Here is a 25,314-nt window from a genome sequence, read left to right as displayed (position 1 = left end):
CAGTTTTATTGTTACCACATTTAGTACCTTAGATTACTCCAAGACAACCTCACCTCACCACCCTAGAAGAAGCTGAAGACTACGGGATGGGCATGCTATGACACAGACCACATATAGCAGTTGTTTCATTGCTACAAAATTAAAACAGCAGTGAAACACTTTTTTTTCTATACTTTGTATTGTCCTAACTTTTTGAACTGCAAGATAGGTGCAAAATGTGTTCTTTTTGAAATGAGGGTTCCAATTTTTTCATCATGTTTTGGTAATTTACTTTTGCCTTATCATATTTTCTTAGTTGATCAAAGGAAATTTATCATGCGACCCAGTACTTGTGTGAATACATTTGTAATATCTTTTGTATATGTTTCTGTTCTGTTTCAGTTTTATTGTTACCACATTTAGTACCTTAGATTACTCCAAGACAACCTCACCTCACCACCCTAGAAGAAGCTGAAGAACTCAGAACTTGTCCTAATAATTCATTCATTTTACTAAAAGAAAATCTTTTTTGTTTATTTTTTATTTTTAATTATTTACCTAATTCATCCAAACTTAAAAACCTCAACATTTTTACTTCAAATCAATACAAATTTACTTAATTAAATTTTCTCAAATTGTTTTTTCCCTTTGGTCTGTGTTGAAATAAACTCGCATTCTTACCCTTAATTTAATAGATAATAATTCATAAATATATTTATTTATATTTAACACTGCTCCTGTTAATCTTAGTATCTGTGCATATTCGTTTTATTTGTTGATTGTGAACGTGAAATTTATATAACCCCCATTTTTTTCCTAATCTTTATTTCCAACCAGCACTTTTCCTGCTGTAACCACCCACCCTATATCAGTATTTTTCTCTCTATTTTACTTTAAACCGACGGTAATTAGACCTCATGTCAATGATGAACGGATTAGAAGATCTGTTGGAGTCAACCAGTTTGATCGGAGAATCAACATTGAGTAACATGATGAACAACAATAATCATGGGAGTATTGAAGAGGAATGGAACTCGGAGGTGATATGTCGCATGTGTAACAACCAATATGTGACACCACGGCTGCTCAGTTGTCTGCATGTGTTCTGTGAGTCCTGTCTGAACAATGCGTTGAATACAACAGGATCCGGAGATATTGGTGTGAGACAGGGAACCATCTCCTGTGTCCAATGTTCCCAGGAGACCAAGGTAAGATGATCTTCATGGTACTCAATCAATATTATGGACTGCACCCCAATCTAAATGATAAAATCACATAGAACAAGTTTAGTATACTCCACATTGAATTCTATTGGTAATCTTTATGTGTTCTTTAGGCACTTTTCAAGTAGATTAGTACTCCATGACATATTTCATAACCAAGTTGACCCTCATGTATTTCAGATTGGCCCAGAAGGTGTGTCTGGACTCCCATTGGATTTCATGATCAACAATGCTCTGGATTTGAAATCTATTCACGACGATCAGGTTGTGTGTACAGCTTGTGTCACTAAGGAGAAAGCTGTCGCCCGATGCAAGGACTGTGCGCAGTTCCTCTGCACTAACTGCACAACAGCTCATCAGTTCATGAAATGCTTTGATAATCACAACGTTATATTCCTCAAGGAGCTGCTGGAAAACAAAAAAGCATTGAGCAAGATACACAAGAGTATCTATTGTGATGTGCACAACTCTGACCTGCTCTCACTCTATTGTTATTCATGTCAGGTAAGTGAGATTTTGAAAAAAAAAAAAAAAAATCAAAACTTGAGAGAAATTATCTGGCACTAAGTCCAAAATAGCCCTGTAATACCAGTTTTTGTTGAGCAGAGGCAGGAGATAAAAGTGCTTCAGCTGGCCCTCCATCATGAGGACATAGGTTCGTGAGTAATCATAATCAAATAGTAATACCTCTGATGTCACTGATAAGATAAGGGCTACAAAATAGCAATCCCATTGCTTCATAATTAACCCATTCTAGGAAACGTGGCTTCTTAGTTGAGAAGTAATTAAACAGTGGAATGAGGGTTGCATTGTGTCCTGTTCAAACAATTGTGATTCATGTCATATTATCAGATTTTGAGTTTCTTTTTCGTGTTGGGTCTGTATGGGGCTAAACATTTTTGATTAAATTTTGATAGTTTTATCAGAAGAGCTAAAAATAAACATTTTTCTTTTTCGTGTTGGGTCTGTATGGGGCTAAACATTTTTGATTAAATTTTGATAGTTTTATCAGAAGAGCTAAAAATAAACATTTGTTATAATGAGAAAAGCAGTTATAATGAGTCCTCGAAATGATGTCATGAAATAGTCAACGCAAACAATGTGTTAGGTAGGTTGGTAGCTATTCTAAGAACTGGTCCAAAACACACAGCTAACATAAGGTATGTCAGTATGTAATGAAAAACATCTAGGTATGTAAATGGACACGAGTGTAGAATAGAGAGGAGTGCTTTGTGAATAATGGGACAGGATTAATTTTAATTTGTAACTGTTGGTGAGATAACTTTTGAGAAGAAGTGCCAAACTTTTTTAAATATCAGTTTGAAAGAACTTGAGAATATTTTAACTTCAGTATTTAAATGGAATTGAAAGAGAACAGACATTTCAATACACTCACTGGACTTCTGGGATGAAACAACATAAATTGAATATTGATGCTCCTTCTGAATTGTAATTGTTGAGATTTCATTTCACATCTTGGGACAGCTTCCAACTTTTCTTTGGGATTTCAAGCTTTGTGTAAATAAACTGTAATAAGTCGATTTTGTTTCTCGTCCCCAGCAACCTATTTGCAAGACTTGTCGTCTGACGGATCATAAGCCCCCGCATCATCAGACCTTCATTTCACATCTTGGGACAGCTTCCAACTTTTCTTTGGGATTTCAAGCTTTGTGTAAATAAACTGTAATAAGTCGATTTTGTTTCTTGTCCCCAGCAACCTATTTGCAAGACTTGTCGTCTGACGGATCATAAGCCCCCGCATCATCAGACTGAGTCTAGTGCGGAAGCTCTGATCAAACAGAAGGAGGATCTGAACAGTCTAGTCATGGAGAGTCAGGGGAAGATTGCCCAATGTGAACAGGTAGGAAACTTTTTGGTCCCTATAGGAGGGCAGTATGCCTGTCTTATAAGCGGTATATCGCGAATTCTCGCCTAGGGCAAATTTATCCTACATAAATAAAAATAAAGTTCGTTCTCAAAACTGCTGGTTTTCTCTCTCCCTGTCCACCTTATCACTTTGAAAAATGTCATGGAACTTGTTGAAACCAAAAAAAAAGGTGCCATTTTACTTTCCTTACCTGTATGAGGGAAAGTATTGAAGATTATATTATTTGTGTTTGGATTTCAGCTGAGCAACAATTCAGACGAGCTGTTAAGCGAGTTGGAATGCGAGCACGACAATGCCAAGGGTTTGATTGATGAGACATATCAGAGCTACAAGAATATCTTGGAGCAGTATCGAGACGAGCTTATAGAACAGCTGGAGACTGTGCATAAGCAACGGGAGCTCAAAATTATGGACTCTATGAATGTGTAAGTTTTGTATTAATTTTAATTGAAAATAGTATTAATTTTCAATTAAATGTCTTTAAAAAAACTATCAGCTCCATTGGATTAATACAAACATCTAAATCTGGATTTAGACAACGCGAACGTTTATCATATCTGTCAGATCTATTTTAAAAAATGTTGAGAACAGCAAAGTATATAAGTTCTCTTTTCTTCTAGGCTGGAGAAGACCATTGAGCGTGTGGAACAGGCATGCAAGTACACCAACAATCTTCTGGACAAGGGCTCCGAGCAGGAGATCCTATCACTCAAGAAACACGTGGGCAATCAACTACTCAACTTGATTAACAATACGCCCAAACCAGATACGGATGTCACCTTCCAGTTTGTCACTGATGCTGACAAGTTTAAGCAAGCGGTCAAGGTAAGAGAAGTGTTGAATGAAAGAGTTAAACTGAACCATTTTACATTTGGTTTGTTTGTTCTGCAATACTTAGCTCTTGAACGGTTTTCCATTCTGATTAAATTTGGCAAAAATGTTCAATACATCTTACTAAGTAAATTGAATGTTCTCATCCATTGTCATCCGATTTGGGGGCCGGGGACATTCGTTTTTGGTTAAATTGAGAGCTATTATGAATTTATTTTATTTGCACAGAGTACATTCGGCAAGGTAGTTGTGAACATGGGTTCCGCCTCGACATCCACATCCACCTCTACCCCACACGAGGTGTCACCATTCCCCACTGGTAGCAATAGTTCTGGTCACCCTAGCTCCAGTGCCGGTTTGGGCGGAGGGCCGCCCCTCATGGTGAATACCAATGGCATACCAGGCACCATATCGCTAGCGTCGAGTTCAATGACCTCGAGTCCTATCTCTATGCTGTCCTCGTTTGAAGACTTTGCCAACACGCCATCCAGTGTGATTCCACCGCCTATCCCTGCTTCCAATGCTCCGGGCAATATACATGGCCTTAGTCTTATACAGGTAAGAGATTTTTTATTACCTATGTATTTTATGGGGAGAGAGAAGGGGAAGGAAGTTGTGTCATTTTGGATTGGATATATATTTTTCCCGACGCGACTCGAGTTTCATTCACATTTGAAGACATACTAACATAATGTGTAAGGAAACATCTTCAAATGTTGAAATTTCACTATTCGATGATGTTTATTCACCTTTAAAGACATCTGTAAGGAAGACCATGTGACTTAATTTAAGTCCCGTGTCTACTATATTATTTTCTCTCCTACAGGAATACAACCTGGCTCAGCTGGCACACCTGGTTGCCGGCACGGTGGACAAGCCTCCCAGTCCCCCTCCCCTACCTATGATTACTCCTCCTGTAGTGGGGGGTGGAGGAGGCTTCAGTATTGCAGACCTGTTCACTGGAGGAGATATGAATGCCAACGCCTTCAACAATATCCAGGCTCTCGCTAAACTGGGCAGCAGTGGACTGGGTGATAGCACAGGTATGTAACCTAGAAGTTCAATTTATAACTTGGGAAAAAGGCCTCCATAGACCCAATCAAGAGCAAATGTCCTTTAAGTCTAAAAAAATGGCAAATTTTATTTACATGGGACAGACCCATGCAAAAGCTATGACACAAAAATAACTCTTTTACTTACTCGAAATTTAAAGTGGTGTTGAGGGCAAATGTCCTTTAAGTCTAAAAAAAATGGCAAATTTTATTTACATGGGACAAACCCATGCAAAAGCTATGACACAAAAATAACTTAACTCTTTTACTCGAAATTTAAAGTGGTGTTCTTAATGCTGATCAAATGTACAGAGCAAAGCTCCTTTGCAAACAACACATTAATGTGCATACTGGTGCTACCTAGCGGACGAAAAAAACAACTGCGTAAAGTCTGATGTCACACATCTTTGAACTCTTTCATTAGAACAGAAAATAAAAATTGAGTTTCAGACCTTTTACTTTTATTTTTCAGAGTTTTGACCTCAGATTCGGATTTTTCCCAACTTTTTACAAAGGAATTGACCTATAGAACAGCTGGAGACTGTGCATAAGCAACGGGAGCTCAAGATTATGGACTCTATGAATGTGTAAGTTTTGTATTAATTTTAATTGAAAATAATACTTAATTTTCAATTACTTAAATGTCTTTGAAAAAAAAACTATCTCATATCAGAGCTACAAGAATATCTTGGAGCAGTATCGAGACGAGCTTATAGAACAGCTGGAGACTGTGCATAAGCAACGGGAGCTCAAAATTATGGACTCTATGAATGTGTAAGTTTTGTATTAATTTTAATTGAAAATAGTATTAATTTTCAATTAAATGTCTTTAAAAAAACTATCAGCTCCATTGGATTAATACAAACATCTAAATCTGGATTTAGACAACGCGAACGTTTATCATATCTGTCAGATCTATTTTAAAAAATGTTGAGAACAGCAAAGTATATAAGTTCTCTTTTCTTCTAGGCTGGAGAAGACCATTGAGCGTGTGGAACAGGCATGCAAGTACACCAACAATCTTCTGGACAAGGGCTCCGAGCAGGAGATCCTATCACTCAAGAAACACGTGGGCAATCAACTACTCAACTTGATTAACAATACGCCCAAACCAGATACGGATGTCACCTTCCAGTTTGTCACTGATGCTGACAAGTTTAAGCAAGCGGTCAAGGTAAGAGAAGTGTTGAATGAAAGAGTTAAACTGAACCATTTTACATTTGGTTTGTTTGTTCTGCAATACTTAGCTCCTATCGTACCTATGTGATTTCGCGATTATGTTCGCGGATTTGCCGATTATGTTCGCGGACTTCGCGATTTTACTTAGCTCTTGAACGGTTTTCCATTCTGATTAAATTTGGCAAAAATGTTCAATACATCTTACTAAGTAAATTGAATGTTCTCATCCATTGTCATCCGATTTGGGGGCCGGGGGCATTCGTTTTTGGTTAAATTGAGAGCTATTATGAATTTATTTTATTTGCACAGAGTACATTCGGCAAGGTAGTTGTGAACATGGGTTCCGCCTCGACATCCACATCCACCTCTACCCCACACGAGGTGTCACCATTCCCCACTGGTAGCAATAGTTCTGGTCACCCTAGCTCCAGTGCCGGTTTGGGCGGAGGGCCGCCCCTCATGGTGAATACCAATGGCATACCAGGCACCATATCGCTAGCGTCGAGTTCAATGACCTCGAGTCCTATCTCTATGCTGTCCTCGTTTGAAGACTTTGCCAACACGCCATCCAGTGTGATTCCACCACCTATCCCTGCTTCCAATGCTCCGGGCAATATACATGGCCTTAGTCTTATACAGGTAAGACATTTTTTATTACCTATGTATTTTATGGGGAGAGAAGGGGAAGGAAGTTGTGTCATTTTGGATTGGATATATTTTTTTCCCGACGCGACTCGAGTTTCATTCACATTTGTAGCGTCGAGTTCAATGACCTCGAGTCCTATCTCTATGCTGTCCTCGTTTGAAGACTTTGCCAACACGCCATCCAGTGTGATTCCACCGCCTATCCCTGCTTCCAATGCTCCGGGCAATATACATGGCCTTAGTCTTATACAGGTAAGAGATTTTTTATTACCTATGTATTTTATGGGGAGAGAGAAGGGGAAGGAAGTTGTGTCATTTTGGATTGGATATATATTTTTCCCGACGCGACTCGAGTTTCATTCACATTTGAAGACATACTAACATAATGTGTAAGGAAACATCTTCAAATGTTGAAATTTCACTATTCGATGATGTTTATTCACCTTTAAAGACATCTGTAAGGAAGACCATGTGACTTAATTTAAGTCCCGTGTCTACTATATTATTTTCTCTCCTACAGGAATACAACCTGGCTCAGCTGGCACACCTGGTTGCCGGCACGGTGGACAAGCCTCCCAGTCCCCCTCCCCTACCTATGATTACTCCTCCTGTAGTGGGGGGTGGATTGTGTAATGGGAGAATTCCCATGAAATTAACCCAGCACCTAAATGTGTCCCTTCTCACCCATCTGATGAGAGGCATACTACGGGATGGGCATGCTATGACACAGACCACATATAGCAGTTGTTTCATTGCTACAAAATTAAAACAGCAGTGAAACACGGTGGGCAGAAGACCATTTATAAGAGTTAACATAAATTTTATTTGTAATTTCTTTTTGGCAGATAAATACATAACAGAGATCAAATATTTAACAATTATTTAATACCTACATTGCATTTCATATTGCAAGTTGGGATTGCACCTATCAAAATTGTGTAATGGGAGAATTCCCATGAAATTAACCCAGCACCTAAATGTGTCCCTTCTCACCCATCTGATGAGAGGCATACTACGGGATGAGTACATGATTAGTATGTAGATTGTAGATTTAATAGTATTGTTCACCTCTGATATAATAAGATTGGGTATACCGTATACCGATGCGATGTTTAGATCTACATAATACGATTTTGGTATCTCTCTTTGAATCTCATTAAATTTGGTTTGGAAGAGTCGATTAGAGTTAGTTTCTATTTACGATGGTCTTCTTTCGAGGAAAAGTTGACCATATTTTAGAGGAGGCGGTGATTTTTTTCCATTCGGATTTTACTCGTTGGACCTTGGATAAATTTTAGGTATAGGACTAAGTATAGGTATGTAACTATAACTAAGCACGTCTCATCAATAAGTATAACACACCTATATTTACCTATGTAGATTTGCAGATAGCAAGTTTCCCAAGAATCTGCTTAAGCCTAAATCCTAATTAAAACAAGGAAAAGAAAAGAAAAACACACACCCATATTAACATTTTTTACAAAACAAATTTAATTATGTATTACAGCCACCAAGGGGCCCTGGACTAGGTACAGATTCATGTTTCGACATTTGATCGTGCTCGGAGCATGCTCAGGCACAGTTTCCAAACATTCTCAAAAGTCAACATACATTTCAACATGATCCTGTAGCCCTGGGCCTAAAGTTTGAGCAATTAATCTTAACAATATACCTAATGATGGAACAACTTCTTGTTCTAAGCTGACAGTTAAAAAAATACCTACTTAAATTATACTTAAGTCAGCTCCCATGGCGTAGTGGCTACTGCACTCGATTTGCACGCGGGAGACCCGGATTCGATTCCCGGTGGGGTCAAGAAATTTGTATCAAGCAAATGATTGACTCCATGACTGGATGTTGAGGGGGGTCCCACTCAGCCTCGTGAGGAAAATGAGTAGCTATGACATATAAATGCGCATAGCGACCGGTGCCAGCATGGTAGGTAAACGTTGGATGCGACCGGTGCCAGCATGGTAGGTAAACATTGGACTTTCTCGTGAGGAAAATGAGTAGCTATGACATATAAATGCGCATAGCGACCGGTGCCAGCATGGTAGGTAAACATTGGATCGTGAGGAAAATGAGTAGCTATGACATATAAATGCGCATAGCGACCGGTGCCAGCATGGTAGGTAAATATTGGATGTAAGGATTATTGAGATATTGGGAAAAATCCTACATCCTACAATGCTGCAGTGAGCACCAAAGTTGTGATATATTAACACCAAAAGACTGCATCTGTTTTGAATTCTACATAGAAAGTTAACATACTGTAAAAATAAGTACAATATAGAGACAAGATGACATGGCTTGGCTTGGTCTCGAAGTACCAACCTTTACATCCAAAATCTATTGTGCTAATCACTAGGTCGTTTTGATGACTAAATCACTAAATCAAAGGCTACTTGATGATGATCACTAAATCAAAGGCTACTTGATTCAGTACAGAGCACAATGTAGAGTACAGACTGTACACTAGTGCCACATCATGTTTTGAATATTTGGTATTCTATGTTTAAGATTTTTCCCAAGTGTACCAACTGATTAAGAATATTGTTATTGTTTTGTGCACACAGATCTCTCTCGTCCCACCCCGCCCACGGCATCTAGCGGCAATCTAGTGAAACACTTTTTTTTCTATACTTTGTATTGTCCTAACTTTTTGAACTGCAAGATAGGTGCAAAATGTGTTCTTTTTGAAATGAGGGTTCCAATTTTTTCATCATGTTTTGGTAATTTACTTTTGCCTTATCATATTTTCTTAGTTGATCAAAGGAAATTTATCATGCGACCCAGTACTTGTGTGAATACATTTGTAATATCTTTTGTATATGTTTCTGTTCTGTTTCAGTTTTATTGTTACCACATTTAGTACCTTAGATTACTCCAAGACAACCTCACCTCACCACCCTAGAAGAAGCTGAAGAACTCAGAACTTGTCCTAATAATTCATTCATTTTACTAAAAGAAAATCTTTTTTGTTTATTTTTTATTTTTAATTATTTACCTAATTCATCCAAACTTAAAAACCTCAACATTTTTACTTCAAATCAATACAAATTTACTTAATTAAATTTTCTCAAATTGTTTTTTCCCTTTGGTCTGTGTTGAAATAAACTCGCGGCAATCTCCTGAACAATTCCTCCCCCATCCTCCCTCCCTCCGCTCCTCCCACCTCTCTCTACTCCCCCTCCGTCTCCTCCTCCACGTCTCTCCTCTCCCCAGACATCCTCTCTTCCGAGATATCCCCCTCCCTGTCCATGCAAAGCTATCAGAGCTCGCGGTCCAAACAAATCCAGACCATGCAGATTCGGATCAAGTTTGGTACTATTGGATCAGGGAATGGACAGTTCAGTTCTCCGCATGGATTCTGCCTCGGTATGGATGAGGATATTGTGGTGGCTGACACCAACAATCATCGCATTCAGGTGAGTGTGGTTGGGTGGAAGAGTTGGCTGCGTTAGAATCTCGTCTCTGAAGGTACCACCTATGTTATCAAGTAGACCAATTTATTAAATAGTTGCAATTCTATGTTCTAACTTAGAGATTTCTTTTTATATGTTTGTATGGTTCAAATCTGAACTAACTTTTGAATCATTTTTGCTGGGCTGATTGGCTTGAAACCAGGTATGTATACTGTTGTATCATTATGGTAATACTATATTGTAATAATGGAGAAATGGATGTTTACGAATTAAAAGCTTGTCTATGTAGAAAAAGTGTACCTATAATTCGATTTTTCAAATGTATGATGTTTCAACCGACACATTTATTTCTTTGTAACTAACGTGTTTGTTCTACTCCTTAGGTATTTGACAAGGACGGTAACTTCAAGTTCCAGTTCGGTTCCCCTGGTAAGGAAGAAGGTCAGCTGTGGTATCCGCGCAAGGTGGCTGTGCTCAAGACGAGTGGCAAGTTCGTCGTGTGTGACAGAGGGAGTGAAAGGTCACGCATGCAGATCTTCTCCAAGAGTGGTCACTTCCTCAGGAAAATCGCCATCAGGTAGGAATTGTGCAGTATTTTCTTCAGACTGTTAGTAGATTTTGTGAAATCCCTTTCTTTCATACTAGGTTTGTCAGGTGAGTGTGGTGTGTCGGACCAAAGAGAGGAAAAAAATAAAGTGAACAATCGTAAGCAAAATCTACGCTCCATCAGGTAGGAATTGTGCAGTATTTTCTTCAGACTGATAGTAGATTTTGTGAAATCCCAACCTGGATAATGAGGCTTAAGACTTTCTTTCATACCAGGTTTGTCAGGTGAGCGTAGTGTGTCGGACCAAAGAGAGGACCATCAGGTAGGAATTGTGCAGTATTTTCTTCAGACTGATAGTAGATTTTGTGAAATCCCAACCTGGATAATGAGGCTTAAGACTTTCAATTTCATACCAGGTTTGTCAGGCGAGTGTAGTGTGTCGGACCAAAGAGAGGAAAAAAAATAAAGTGAACAATCTTGAGCAAAATCTACACTTCGATAAAACGATGGCCGTGCATACTTTGTACTTTTGTCTACCAAGGAAAAAAAATAAAGTGAACAATCTTGAGCAAAATCTACACTTCGATAAAACGATGGCCGTGCATACTTTGTACTTTTGTCTACCAAGCATTTACTTTCATTTTGCATACTTTGAAGTTCCAGTTGAAGTCAATCCAATCGCCTTTGAACTCTTTTGTTCACATTATGTAGGCAGTTTGTCTACCAAGGATTTACTTTCATTTTGCATACTTTGAAGTTCCAGTTGAAGTCAATCCAATCGCCTTTGAACTCTTTTGTTCACATTGTGTAGGCAGTTATAATATATTTATTTCTGTGGGATATGAATTATCCTAATGGTAACTTTATCCATTCCCGTGTTAACAGATATATTGATATCGTAGCCGGACTGGCTGTCACTCCTCATGGTTTGATAGTAGCCGTGGATAGTGTATCCCCTACTGTATTCAATATCACCGAGAACGGGGACTTGCTCACCTGGTTTGACTGTAGTGAACATATGCGTGAACCCAGCGACATTGCAGTCAATGGTAAGTCCACTCACTTTGTAGTCACTTACAAAGATTGAAGAAATTCCTTTTTGCTGAACTTAAACAATATTTTTTACTTTCCTAATATGTGTAACAGAAAAAAACTGCGGGAAAAATCATCAATTGAAGTAAATTATTATTGTTTACCAACCTCAGTGGTGTAGTGGTAAGCGAGATGGACTTTGAATCTGGAGGTTGGTGGTTCGAGTACAAGTCAAGACATAAAATTTAGTGTAGTATGTTTAGCGGGGGACAGCATTTGTGACCAGCATTTATGCTCAACACAATTAAAATTTCTTTTTCTATTATTTTCCCCCAGGCAAAGAATACTTCGTGTGTGATTTCAAGGGTCACTGTGTAGTAGTGTTTGATGAGACCGGTAACTTCCTTCGTCGCATTGGATTCGAAAACATCACCAACTTCCCTAATGGTATTGATATCTCCGGTGCAGGGGATGTCCTGGTGGGAGACTCACATGGCAATAGATTCCATGTAGCTGTGTTCTCACGTATGGGACAACTGGTCACCGAGTTTGAATGTCCCTATGTCAAGGTGAGTGAACTTTTTTCTTTGCATGTTACCTAACGCTTCTTCCCATATTTCTCTTGGAATATTTGAATTTCTGTAATGAAGAAAGGTACTGACTTGTGTCTTCACTTGTTCTGCATTTTATTTTTAGGTGATAGGTCTCTGGAAGTTGGAATATTATTATTTCGGACAACTGGTCACCGAGTTTGAATGTCCCTATGTCAAGGTGAGTGAACTTTTTTTTTGCATGTTACCTAACGCTTCTTCCCACATTTCTCTTGGAATATTTGAATTTCTGTAATGAAAAAAGGTACTGACTTGTGTCTTCACTTGTTCTGCATTTTATTTTTAGGTGATAGGTCTCTGGAAGTTAGAATATTATTATTTTATTTATTTCTCCTCCAGGTATCTCGCTGCTGTGGTTTGAAAATCACCTCGGAAGGTTTTGTCGTGACGTTGGCTAAGAACAATCATCACGTGCTTGTATTGAACACCCTATATATTCAGTAATCCTATGCAGACATCCTGTATATCAAGCATCTGAGAATTTGGAACCTCTTCTTCTACTTCAACATTTTATTTATTTTTTAGTTCTGATCTCAATTTAGCTTCCATTTTGAATTTCTCGTTCTACGTATTTTGGGAAAGAAAAAGGAAAAAAATAGTGAAATTTTTTAATCCACTTTAAAAAAACATTTATTTTTATTTTTCGATGAATGTTTTCAATTTATTTTTTGAATGATAAGTTTTTAGGAAGAAGAAAAATAAGCGTCATTTTTCTCTCCCTCATTTTTAGTTTATTTCGTTATTAATAACATTTTTGCTTGGTTCTAAAAAATAGCAAAAGAATTTAGTACTCTTATATTTTACATTACTTATAGGTACATGGCAAAATTATTATTTTTGCTTGGTTCTAAAAAATAGCAAAAGAATTTAGTACTCTTATATTTTACATTACTTATAGGTACATGGCAAAATTATTATTTTTTTCTTTATTATTTTATTTAAATTGGAGTAATTAACATGTTTCTAATATGTGTATTAATTTTTTTCTACATATATTAAATATTTAGGGGTTTTTATTTTTATTATATTTATATTTTTTATTTAATGTGATATTTTACTCTATTCTTAAATAATTCTTTCTATAAGAAGGAAAAAAAAAAAAGATTTTTTGTTTCTCTCTATCTTTTAATGTATTGAAAAAAGTAACAATATGGGAACTGAGTAATCTATCCCTTTTGTGTGTTTTAAATCCCAATTTAACTCAATTTTAACAAAAGACGTTTATATTAAACCAAATATTGACCCTCACAGGCTATTTAACTCTTGGCTTCATTTGAACCCAAGTATTAGTGTGATTCTCCTTTGGAAGCGTTTACTAATGTCTTGGCGTGACGGATTTTTTTGTGGAAGCTTACAGTGAATGCGGTTTCATTACGTTGATTCAGATCAATACGCCAAGCAGCCTGTAACACGCTTAGGAGAATCAACTATTGACCCTCACAGGCTATTTAACTCTTGGCTTCATTTGAACCCAAGTATTAGTGTGATTCTCCTTTGGAAGCGTTTACTAATGTCTGAGCGTGACGGGTTTTTCTGTGGAAGTTTACAGTGAATGCGGTTTCATTACGTTGATTCAGATCAATACGCCAAGCAGCCTGTAACACGCTTAGGAGAATCAAGCAAGTAATTCAGTACAGAGTATCTTATCACAAGGTTTCTGATAATTTCTTCTTTAGTGTAAATATTAGTACAGACGAATTTATTTCATTGTAAGGTGTGATGAAGTCCAGCTGAATACGTATCAAAATCTCAAATCAGTTTTCGTTCTCTGTTGAGTAATTTTTCCTGCAAAACTGGTAGATTTTCACTCTGATTTTTCCCTTGCCAAAAAAGAAATTGAACTCAAGTATGTTACAGTCAAATCCTTACACTATGCAAACACAAATACCTCCAGGGAAATAATTTCTCTCAACCTAAATCATCTACTGATCTACATATCCTTATTTTATTTTTTCAAATTCTTTATTATTTTTTGTATTTGTAGTTTCGTACAAATTTTAATTTCTAATCTTTTTATTTTATTTTTTGTTTCATTTTTATTTTGTAATCAATAAAAATTGTACTAATTGTATGTCGTTATAAAAAGAAATTTTGTGCATTCATTTCCCGGTTGAATTAGACAAGGTGGGCATTAGAAATTTAGGTGAACATGAAAAAGTCTTTGTCATAATAGTGGGTTTTTATTTTGTAATCAATAAAAATTGTACTAATTGTATGTCGTTATAAAAAGAAATTTTGTGCATTCATTTCCCGGTTGAATTAGACGAGGTGGGCATTAGACATTTAGGTGAACATGAAAGTCTTTGTCAGAATAGTGGAGATTTAAGATGAGTTTATTGGGGGAAAAGTGTTCTTGAGAAGGCCGAATAAAGTTTTCTTGATTACTCGTATTATTATAGCTGGAGCTTAAGATCTCCCCAAGCTTCACTCTTGGAATTTCTCTCATTTTAGATTCATTTTTGAAAAACAAAAGAAACATTACATTTTGTTGTTTTCTATATACATAACTTTATGCTCAATTTTAATTTATTTAGAAGGAAAAATTCTTTTGTTCCCTCATTTTCATTTGATTTGTTTTATCGTATATACCCGCGTAATCCAGTGACGTAGCTACAGAGAGAACGAGGGGATTCTCTCAAACACAATATCAGTGCAGGACAGTATGATGAGAGAAGAGAAACAGTGGCAATCAAGCCTGTTGCCAAGAGACCGTGAATTTGGTGAAAGTTACCGCAGAAATCTGTCGAGTTTATCAAATTCCATGTCCTTTAACCGTCTAACATCTTGGTCTACAGCGTCATGTTGACTACAAACTTCATGTTTGTCAATTTTTGACGTTTTCTCAGGACAGTATGATGAGAGAAGAGAAACAGTGGCAATCAAGCCTGTTGCCAAGAGACCGTGAATTTGGTGAAAGTTACCGCAGAAATCCGTCGAGTTTATCAAATTCCATGTCCTTTAACCGTCTAACATCCTTGTCTACAGTGTCATGTTGACTACAAACTTTATGTTTGTCAATTTTTGACGTTTTCCGGTTTCTGATAATTTCTTCTTTAGTGTAAATATTAGTACAGACGAATTTATTTCATTGTAAGGTGTGATGAAGTCCAGCTGTTAAAAAGTTTGTGTTTTTTATTTCAGTGAGGGCGTATTCAAATGATGTTCAGGGCTACACTTATGCATTTGCTTAACATGAACCAAGGGGTGTAAACTTGGTCCCGCTCATAACACTAATCGGTTTAATGCAAGTTAAACTTGAAATGTCCTGGGCATCAGTGAATCGCCGTTTTCAAAACTTGTCACCGGATCATTTGAACTTTGGAAATGATTAGATCCCTTGTGTTATTCCCCTTTCAGTTTTTTCACCCTAGGTAGTTTGTGCAAAGTTGACGTTTTCTGAGTTTCAAATCTCATGTTGAAATCATTATGGGATCAGTTGATTAGTCTAAAAACCTTTCTTGACCACATGCGGTATTCAGAAAGTCAACATGGAACCGTAGATACGGCATCAAAGCACCGATTGTCCTAGAATATGAGAGGCTGAAAGGGGACCACACACTTTGCTCTTCACATGTCCTGCTTGGGATGTTAATCTCTCCGTAACATACGTGTTTCCTGGCTCAGTCCAAATATGTATATGCTGCAAATTTAAATTTAATTCAAATCAAATCAAATCAAATATTTATTTAATGTATATCAATATAGGTTATTGTTTTATTGTAGAGAACCAAGTGTGTAGTTCCCTAGGAGAGATATAAAACCAGTTAGTATGTCACTGTAGAATATTGGGAGGGCAGTATGCACAGGAGACTATTGCAGAGGCGAAACTTGAAACCTTTTGCTTGGAATTTGAGGTTGTCAGTCTCAAGTGGAGTGTAAATACAGCCCACCAATGCTAAAAATCAATCTTATTGAACCTTCAAGACAACTTTGCTACGTTAGTAATAGCAAGACAGACTCACTATTGTGCAGAACTTGTGTATAAAGTTACAAATCAAAGAGATCAGAACTAATTGTTAATGTAACAAATTGTCAAACTGTTTGCGTTGCCCCTCGCCATCTCTAGATGCTAGACTCCTCTGGAATATCAACAAGAACATAATAACTAAAGCCTTTGCTTTGTCTTATCGTATTTTCAAGCTTCTAGGATTCGAACCAAGGATTCTGTGCATACTCGGCCAAATATTTACCACAAGTTGTGATTTTCATCCCAGTTGTTTTAAAGTCTGGTTTTAGAATCGGAAGTCCCAATAAGAAAACGGTTTTTGTACACTATATAGCGGTATTTTCAAGCTTCTAGGATTCGAACCAAGGATTCTGTGCATACTCGGCCAAATATTTACCACAAGTTGTGATTTTCATCCCAGTTGGTTTAAAGTCTGGTTTTAGAATCGGAAGTCCCAATAAGAAAACGGTTTTTGTACACTATATATCTATACAAACCGTTCCACATTAGTGGGTGATTTTATTGATAACTTGGTCAACAATAATTTTATTTCCATATGTTGAAACGGTTGACATTATAGTTCGCTAAGGGTCTTAACTTTGGAAATTTCCGTGTGCTAAGTTCAATGTTTCAAACTATTGTACCCACTGGTTCACTAGGTTAGGTTTCGTTACTCTATCAAATATTAAAGTAAGTGCATTAGTTATACGCGTAACGTCAATTCCCGCTACACCACAATAATCGAGCGGTTAACAAAGACATTTTCGTTACATGACAAACGGCCTGATTATGTGGCAAACTTCTGTCTTAAAACCTAAGGGTCGCGAAACTATCAGAGGGTCAACTGGTAAAGTAAGTTTGGTTCTAGAAGTTCACTTCTATTATGAAGGGTAAAGATTTCAAGTGAGCTTAGAAGTTCGGTTCTAGGAGTCACGCTGTAACCAGAGGGTCCACTGGTAAAGTACGAGTAAGTTTAGTTGCGTCGTATAGCTTACACAATACTTAGGATGATAGATATGGGGTGCACCAGTTCGTTCCGTACACCACACTCAAGTTTAACCAAAATATTACTGTGGGGGAAACGTGGTTTAATTGTTGAGAAGCTGGCTTTTGTAATCAAAGTTTAGCATGAGCTTGGCGGTGAAACCTTCTGCTCTAGAAGATTTCTCAATGTCCCTCAACAATATAACTACTGGGATGAAATGACTTTTAGTTCTTTTGAGCAGGACCCTTTCAGCTGGGGGTAAGAATAGAAGAGCTTTCTAAAGCCAATAAAAATGAGATATTACCTGCTGGTGTGGTCCTCTTTCTTGTTCTATTTATTTATACTTTACAAAGAATGGACTTTTTTAATGGTCAACTCGCTTATTTATTACTACTTATTTACATCTTTAAAATATGTAACACGGATTTGTAAAAAAAGTAGAGGCCTAATCTTTTTTTGTTTCCTTCCTCTTATTTTTTAAATGTTGAAATATTTATCATGTTCTATTTCTTTTAGCCAAGCGATTCTCAAGCCAGACCCATCATCAATAGTGAATGAAAATACATCATAACCTACGTATAATTTGATAATATCATAACTTAGTGTGATATTTTTTTTCTTATATCACTTTATTGTAATAAATATTTCTATATTTTATTTTATATTCATCGAAGAAAAAATATTAATATTTAAACATTTATCCTGTTTACAATAATTCCTACGCCTTATTTATTTTTTAAAAAGAAATATTTTATTTCCTTACCTATTTGAAGTGTTATCATTTACTACCTACAGTTTACAAAATTTACGATAACTAACATTTTGCTGTGTTGCTAATTCGATGTTATAGGTGTAAAGTAGTGTGGAAATTATTACAAGTACCGAGTTTTGTGTTTTTAATCATTTAATGTTGTTCCCTTATGGGAAATATTTTTAGTAATATATTTTGATTAACGCGTGACAAAAGGATCCTCTGTGAAAGTTTGAAATAAGAAGAAAATGAAGAAAGCCCCTGGAGTACTTAGTATCCTAGAGTTAATTGTCTGAAAGCCCCTGAACTAGTATGGGACACCATTAATTAATATTTATGGACTATTTAAGAATCAACATAGGTACAGTAGAAACTTGATGTAACGAAATTCCAAGTTGAAACTGATTTTTTCGTTGTAACGAGTTTTTGTTGTAGCGAGGTTTCGTTATATTGTATTTTGAGGGGAATTTCGTTATATTTTAATATTCTACTGTACAACATACAACGCATTCATTCAATCTCTTTAAGAACTTCAGATTGAACTAACAAAAAGTAGGTTTTCTTTTATAGACTAGTTAAAAAAAATTAGTTTTTACTATCACCTCAAATTTGGTGTTATACTTCGCCCATCATACCTAACGATTATTTAAAAAAAAAAAAAAAAAAAAAAAAAATAGTTTACTCTGTTGAATATTATATTCATTAGTTATTGTATTTTATATTAACTTCATTATTTATTTTACCAATAAAATACGCTTAGAATAATTTATTAGTCTATTTTACACCACTTGATTATAATTATTATATTATAAAATAAATACATTATACTCACATTAATGTATAGTTTCTTTTTACACTATTATATTTACCTATTATACATTTTATTTACTTTGACATTTTGTAGAATAATAATATAAATTAAAATAGGTGTAATTTCATTTTAAACATCTTTGGTTCAATGAGAATGTGATACGTTCTCGCTCTAAATATGAAATCAATTAGGTATTGTACTTTTAAAAACAAAAGTTGCGCCAAAGAATGGACTTTTTTAATGGTCAACTCGCTTATTTATTACTACTTATTTACATCTTTAAAATATGTAACACGGATTTGTAAAAAAGTAGAGGCCTAATCTTTTTTTGTTTCCTTCCTCTTATTTTTTAAATGTTGAAATATTTATCGGTTTATTTAATTTATATAAATTGTGTATTTGATAATACCCAGATAAATATTCTCTTCTATTTATTAGATGTTTACTTATAAGACGCTTGCAAAAAAAAAAGTAGGCTTTTTTAATTCAACAATTTGAATGGAAAGCTCATGGAACTCTAATAATATAGTTCTAAAAAATGAAGTTTTTTTCTTCTTTTTTGTAAATGTCAAACCAAGTTATTGCATGTAGTTAAACATCATTTTTTCATTTAAATGTGTATGTGTTCGTATTTATTTTACTTTTATTTTTTTCTCTAAAATTTCAATGTACAATTTAAGCAAAAGTTAAAAGGGTTTTTATCGATTGATTTATTTTATTTTTTTTCTTAGTTTTTAGATCAATATGTGTTTATTAATGCGTTAAGACTTGATATTATTTTCCTCACTTATCAGTTTATTTAATTTATATAAATTGTGTATTTGATAATACCCAGATAAATATTCTCTTCTATTTATTAGATGTTTACTTTTAAGACGCTTGCAAAAAAAAGTAGGCTTTTTTAATTCAACAATTTGAATGGAAAGCTCATGGAACTCTATAATAATATAGTTCTAAAAAATGAAGTTTTTTTCTTCTTTTTTTGTAAATGTCAAACCAAGTTATTGCATGTAGTTAAACATCATTTTTCATTTAAATGTGTATGTGTTCGTATTTATTTTATTTTTATTTTTTTCTCTAAAATTTCAATGTACAATTTAAGCAAAAGTTAAAAGGGTTTTTATCGATTGATTTATTTTATTTTTTTCTTAGTTTTTAGATCAATATGTGTTTATTAATTCGTTAAGACTTGATATTATTTTCCTCACTTTTTTCACTCCCCATTTTTATTTAAAAGAAGAAAACTGCGTGTTTAGTGTTTACTAGATATAGATGGTCTATAGGAGGTTTTGGCAGGATTCGTTTGTTTTTACGAAACTCTTTAAATTAAACCGAAAATCCGAAGGTGCTCCATTAGGAAACCAGTTTAAAATCTTCGGAAATAATATGCACCGATGTTTCCATGGACAACTTCGAACTTTAAGGTTTCGAGAATAAAACCTTGTGTTTTCCCTTTTTCACTCCCCATTTTTATTTAAAAGAAGAAAACTGCGTGTTTAGTGTTTACTAGATATAATGGTTTATAGGAGGTTTTGGCAAGATTCGTTTGTTTTTACGAAACTCGTTAAATTGGACCGAAAATCCGAAGGTGCTCCATTAGGAAACCAGTTTAAAATCTTCGGAAATAATATGCGTTTATTTAAAAGAAGAAAACTGCGTGTTTAGTGTTTACTAGATATAGATGGTCTATAGGAGGTTTTGGCAGGATTCGTTTGTTTTTACAAAACTCGTTAAATTAAACCGAAAATCCGAAGGTGCTCCATTAGGAGACCAGTTTAAAATCTTTGGAAATAATATGCACCAATGTTTCCATGGACAACTTCGAACTTTAAGGTTTCGAGAATAAAACCTTGTGTTTTCCTAATAAATAACTTGGTTTAAACAAGTGAAACTTACTGAACTCTTCTATTGTATTCTCAGCTAAGCTATGCACGCTAAACCTACCTACAGTCTGCCTCAGACCCTTCAGAATGTACGGATGTTTTGAAATACAAAATGTCTTGTTACCATTTTTTGTATTTAAAAACAAAAATTCAAGAATTTATTTACAATTTATTTCTTTCAATTTTGGTATTTGAAAAAATTCTCTCTTTTTTCTATCTAAATTTTTTATTTAAAATAAATTTATTTTATACATAAAAAAGGGTTTCTCTATATTAGAACCCATTAGTGTTTGAAATTGAATCCACCTTTTCCTTAATTTAATTCCTTCTTGCTTAAGACAACATTTCTCTCGTTTATGTTACACGTTTTTTACTTTTTCAATTTTGCGTAACCTTCCTTAATTTAATTCCTTCTTGCTTAAGACAACATTTCTCTCGTTTATGTTACACGTTTTTTACTTTTTCAATTTTGCGTAACCTAAAATCCTAGTCAAGATCTGCGAAATATTCCAAAAATGTTTCTATTTTATTTAACACAAATGACACCCCTCCCCCCTAGCTTTAGAAAACAAAGTTACAGTCTCGGTTTGAACAAACAAAGTAAAGGAATACAACTAATACAAGTTAGTCCCTGATTTGATTAGGGGAAACACCATAGCCCACTATCAGCACTCAATGTTCCATTAATTTACTTGCAACTGTTTGAGAAAAAGAAATTTAGAATTTCGTAAAAAAAGTTACATTTTAATTTGCTAATCAAAAGTGCAATTATTATTATTTTTATTTGGTCACTTTATTCCTTTTTTATTATTTTATTTTTACTTATTCCTCATTATTATTTTTTGTTTTTCCTGTAAATATTTCTGTTCAATATTTTTTTTATATATATAGATTTCATTTCTCAATTTTTACATTTTGTCATGTAAGGAGAAATCAGTGATGGGCAAATTTAAAAAAAAAAAAAAAAAAAATGTAAAAATACATAGCTGCCAGTAATAGGGTAAGTTTCCTTGAGATAAGGTTCGTTGGTATAAATTTGTTCTTGGGGTATTTTCATATTAAATTTAGTTTTTCTTTAATAAAACTTACTTAGAGATACACTAACAAACTGTATTGCAAGGAATTTTCGAGTTTGTTGGGCGACCATTTGCCTACTAGGCAGCATTTTATTTACTCTTTTCATGTAGAGCTATAGCTGCAAATCAGCTCGTTCGTTAACCAATTTGGTTAGTGATTTCATTTCCGCGAAGTCATTGTTGAAACCAGCTAAATATGTATCATTACGAATTTTCACGCCAAATATGTAACTTAGTCACAGCTAAATGTAAAATGTAGCCTAAAATAATCAAAATGCCGGAATAGCAAAACCCAAATTGACTATTCAGCACTAGATAAAGAGGCCTTTTCATTGGTTGAAGCTTCAACTTCAACTTTTAAAATGGCAAGAAATAAATTAAGACTTAAATTTATTTGATACCTTATCAAGTGTCAATGGGGTAAGCTAGATGATTTTGAGACACTTTTAAATATCTACATATGTATAAAGAAAAAAATATTTAATATAGCTACTTTATTAGTCTGCCTGGTATTAGGGAACATCCCTTTGAAAATGAAAACTAGCCTTCAAGGGATATTCAGTAATGCCAGCTTGAACTTGAAGTCTCATTTTACCCCACTTTATTAGTCTGCCTGGTATTAGGGAACATCCCTTTGAAAATGAAAACTAGCCTTCAAGGGATATTCAGTAATGCCAGCTTGAACTTAAAGTCTCATTTTACCCCATTCTTCTTCTTCTTCTTCTTCTTCTTCTAAGATTCAATTTCCTGTTTTCGCATATTTAAACCCGGATCCACCAGTCAGTGTTTAGCATACCAAGGAAATAACAAACCTTTCCTTTAAACGTAGCCATAACAATGCTATGATCTAGGTACAACCCAGTCAGTGTTTAGCATACCAAGGAAATAACAAACCTTTCCTTTAAACGTAGCCATAACAATGCTATGATCTAGGTACAACAAAAAAATGCTAGGATTTTAGGTACAACTAAACAAAAAACGTGTTCTTTATAAGCTTTAAGAAAAAGATATCAAAAATTAGCTCAGGGTAAATCACGAGATATTACTTAATTACTGAACAAAGTAAAAGCATAAAAAAAAGAAAAAAATCAAGCGCACTTTTAAGGAGAAAATTTTGGTTTTATGAACGATTTGAAAAAAGAGTAAAATGTGTAAAAATGGCACATGGTTTCCAATGCCTTGCTATGTAGGAGTTTAACATGTCAACCAATTCAACAGGGTGTCTCAGTAACAATAGTTACATACAGGGTGTATTCCCTGTCACTTACACCGCTTCAACACACGTAAATAGTCTATATCAGTCTTAACTAAGCTAAGGTTAATAAAATATGAATAGGATTACTATGCTTTCTTGTCAATAAATAAAATATATGAAAAATAATGCAACACATAATTAGAGTGAAAGGATTTCTACAAAAGCACCTGGCATTGAAACAGCAGCAGGTGACTTTGTGTGCAAATGTGAAACACTAGACCTTAACAAATTCATGCTTGATTTTACAACGCGATACTCCATTTTGAATAATGTGCTCTGTACTGAATCAAGTAGCCTTTGATTTAGTGATCATCATCAAGTAGCCTTTGATTTAGTGATTTAGTCATCAAAACGACCTTAGTGGTGTAGTGATTAGCACAATAGATTTCGGATCTAAAGGTTGGTAGTTCGAGACCAAGCCAAGCCATGTCATCTTGTCTCTATATTGTACTTATTTTTACAGTATGTTAACTTTCTATGTAGAATTCAAAACAGGATCGTAACTTACTATGTAGCATCTTGGACAGATGATCTTCATAATCAGGATAGAGAGGAGGTATCCATAAAGGTGGGGGAGGGAGGTCTAAGGAAGAGAAGGTTCGTGAATTATAGCTTTGTTGTTACTAAGACTTTGAGATTAGCTTTGTAAGTTTGTGCAGTGTGTAGGCGCAGGTACTGAGTAGGTACCGGAAGGGATATTGAGGAGTTGGGAGGTTGGTAAGGAAGAGTGTATTGGGATAAGAAGCATTTGCTACAGAAAACGGGCTTAGCATTAAGAACACCACTTTAAATTTCGAGTAAAAGAGTTATTTTTGTGTCATAGCTTTTGCATGGGTTTGTCCCATGTAAATAAAATTTGCCATTTTTTTTAGACTTAAAGGACATTTGCCGGTAGCTGTTACCCAATTTTCTCTTGAACTGTGATTGTGATCGTTCACCCCATGAAAATCTATAGGTTGTTAAACACGAGGTGAGTACCTCAGGTAATTCACTACGCCATAACAAGAGGAAGCATAATGCCATTGTTTGATATGTACCTAGTACATCATTTTCTGCTTTCCACTCATTAGAATTTTGGAAAAGCTTACATTATTTAATAATGCTTTTTCCCCCGATCTAAAAGAAAATATGTATTCTTAAAATCTTTCATTTTTTGTTTCTTCATTGGGTTCATTTTGTTTTACAGTAATTTTATATTCGTTTATTTTTGAACTTTTTTTTTCTTAGCTCTCGTATGTTTATGTTAGACATATTTATTTTGTTTAGAAGCCCACTGGCCCACTGTATTTTATTTATTTTATATTCGTTTATTTTTGAACTTTTTTTTTCTTAGCTCTCGTATGTTTATGTTAGACATATTTATTTTGTTTAGAAGCCCACTGTATTTTATTAGTGTGACTTTTGGTTTTGTTTAGCTGTAATCTGGTTTGTTAAACGTGTCCAAAGAATAGAGAATTTTATTTTATTTTTTTGTAGGCATATAGGTAAAAGGTAACATTTTCAACTTTCTACAACCCTATCAGGGTTGTTACCACAAAGAAAAAACAAAGGTTCTGTCGGGGCCGTATTCTTCCAACACCCCACGTTAACATAAGAGGGAAAGAGGAAGACTTTTTTCTAAGAGGTTTGGTAGGAGAACTGTAACAATAGAGGTCTTATGAACCTGAAAATAACATTATGCAATATGCATAGTTTCCCTGTTGTAGTTTTACATACAGTGTATGAAGGTAATAATGTAGGTATATTGTCAGTATAATATTGTTGACTTTTGATCTGCTATGTTCAAACAACAGGGATTGACTTAATACCACGTGTTGTGAAACCAGTAATGAGTTTTGTCCCAGAATAGGTACCTATAGTGCAAGCTAACAATTTGCCCCACGTTAGACATTATGCAATATGCATAGTTTCCCTGTTGTAGTTTTACATACAGTGTATGAAGGTAATAATGTAGGTATATTGTCGGTATAATATTGTTGACTTTTGATCTGCTATGTTCAAACAACAGGGATACCACGTGTTGTGAAACCAGTGATGAGTTTTGTCCTAGAATAGGTACCTATAGTGCGAGCTAACAATTTATCGTTTGTCATGTGGTTCTAGAGATAGAGCGATCAGTGTGTGAAATGTGAATGAGTGAATGGATCTCGTTCTTATAATATAAGATTCCAAATAGATTACAATGTTATTATTTT

General features: G+C 35.1%; 1 protein-coding gene and 2 long non-coding RNA genes across 4 annotated transcripts; 2 read left to right on the top strand and 1 right to left on the bottom strand.

Annotated features, from left to right (window-relative positions):
- Positions 1–171: 171 nt before the first annotated feature.
- Positions 172–12,902, top strand: LOC103507159 (brain tumor protein-like). 2 transcript variants are annotated; one of them, XM_017443209.2, is made up of 13 exons: positions 172–1,187; positions 1,383–1,706; positions 2,917–3,063; positions 3,331–3,515; positions 3,711–3,915; positions 4,150–4,479; positions 4,748–4,964; positions 9,374–9,414; positions 9,926–10,225; positions 10,606–10,799; positions 11,655–11,818; positions 12,138–12,370; positions 12,752–12,902. In XM_017443209.2, the coding sequence occupies exons 1-13, from the start codon at positions 897–899 to the stop codon at positions 12,854–12,856; spliced, it is 2,736 nt and encodes a 911-aa protein (XP_017298698.1). In that variant the 5' UTR covers positions 172–896; the 3' UTR covers positions 12,857–12,902. The 2 variants fall into 2 exon arrangements, with proteins under 2 accessions (XP_017298698.1, XP_017298697.1); XM_017443208.2 differs by having other exon boundaries at positions 173–1,187; positions 9,374–9,406; positions 9,918–10,225.
- Positions 12,903–19,704: 6,802 nt separating this feature from the next.
- On the bottom strand, positions 19,705–22,019 carry LOC113466560. Its single transcript, XR_003390924.1, has 3 exons — positions 21,267–22,019; positions 20,755–21,181; positions 19,705–20,345 (listed from the first exon to the last, which is right to left on the bottom strand). It is a non-coding gene; the product is annotated as an uncharacterized LOC113466560 (long non-coding RNA).
- A 449-nt stretch (positions 22,020–22,468) lies between these two features.
- LOC113466562 lies at positions 22,469–22,936 on the top strand. The gene is made up of 2 exons (XR_003390927.1): positions 22,469–22,715; positions 22,798–22,936. It is a non-coding gene; the product is annotated as an uncharacterized LOC113466562 (long non-coding RNA).
- Positions 22,937–25,314: the final 2,378 nt, after the last annotated feature.

This window comes from Diaphorina citri, unplaced genomic scaffold (genome assembly GCF_000475195.1).
Source record: "Diaphorina citri unplaced genomic scaffold, Diaci psyllid genome assembly version 1.1 scaffold293, whole genome shotgun sequence".
Lineage (NCBI taxonomy): Eukaryota > Metazoa > Arthropoda > Insecta > Hemiptera > Psyllidae > Diaphorina > Diaphorina citri.
This window is presented reverse-complemented; position numbering and strand designations above follow the sequence as displayed.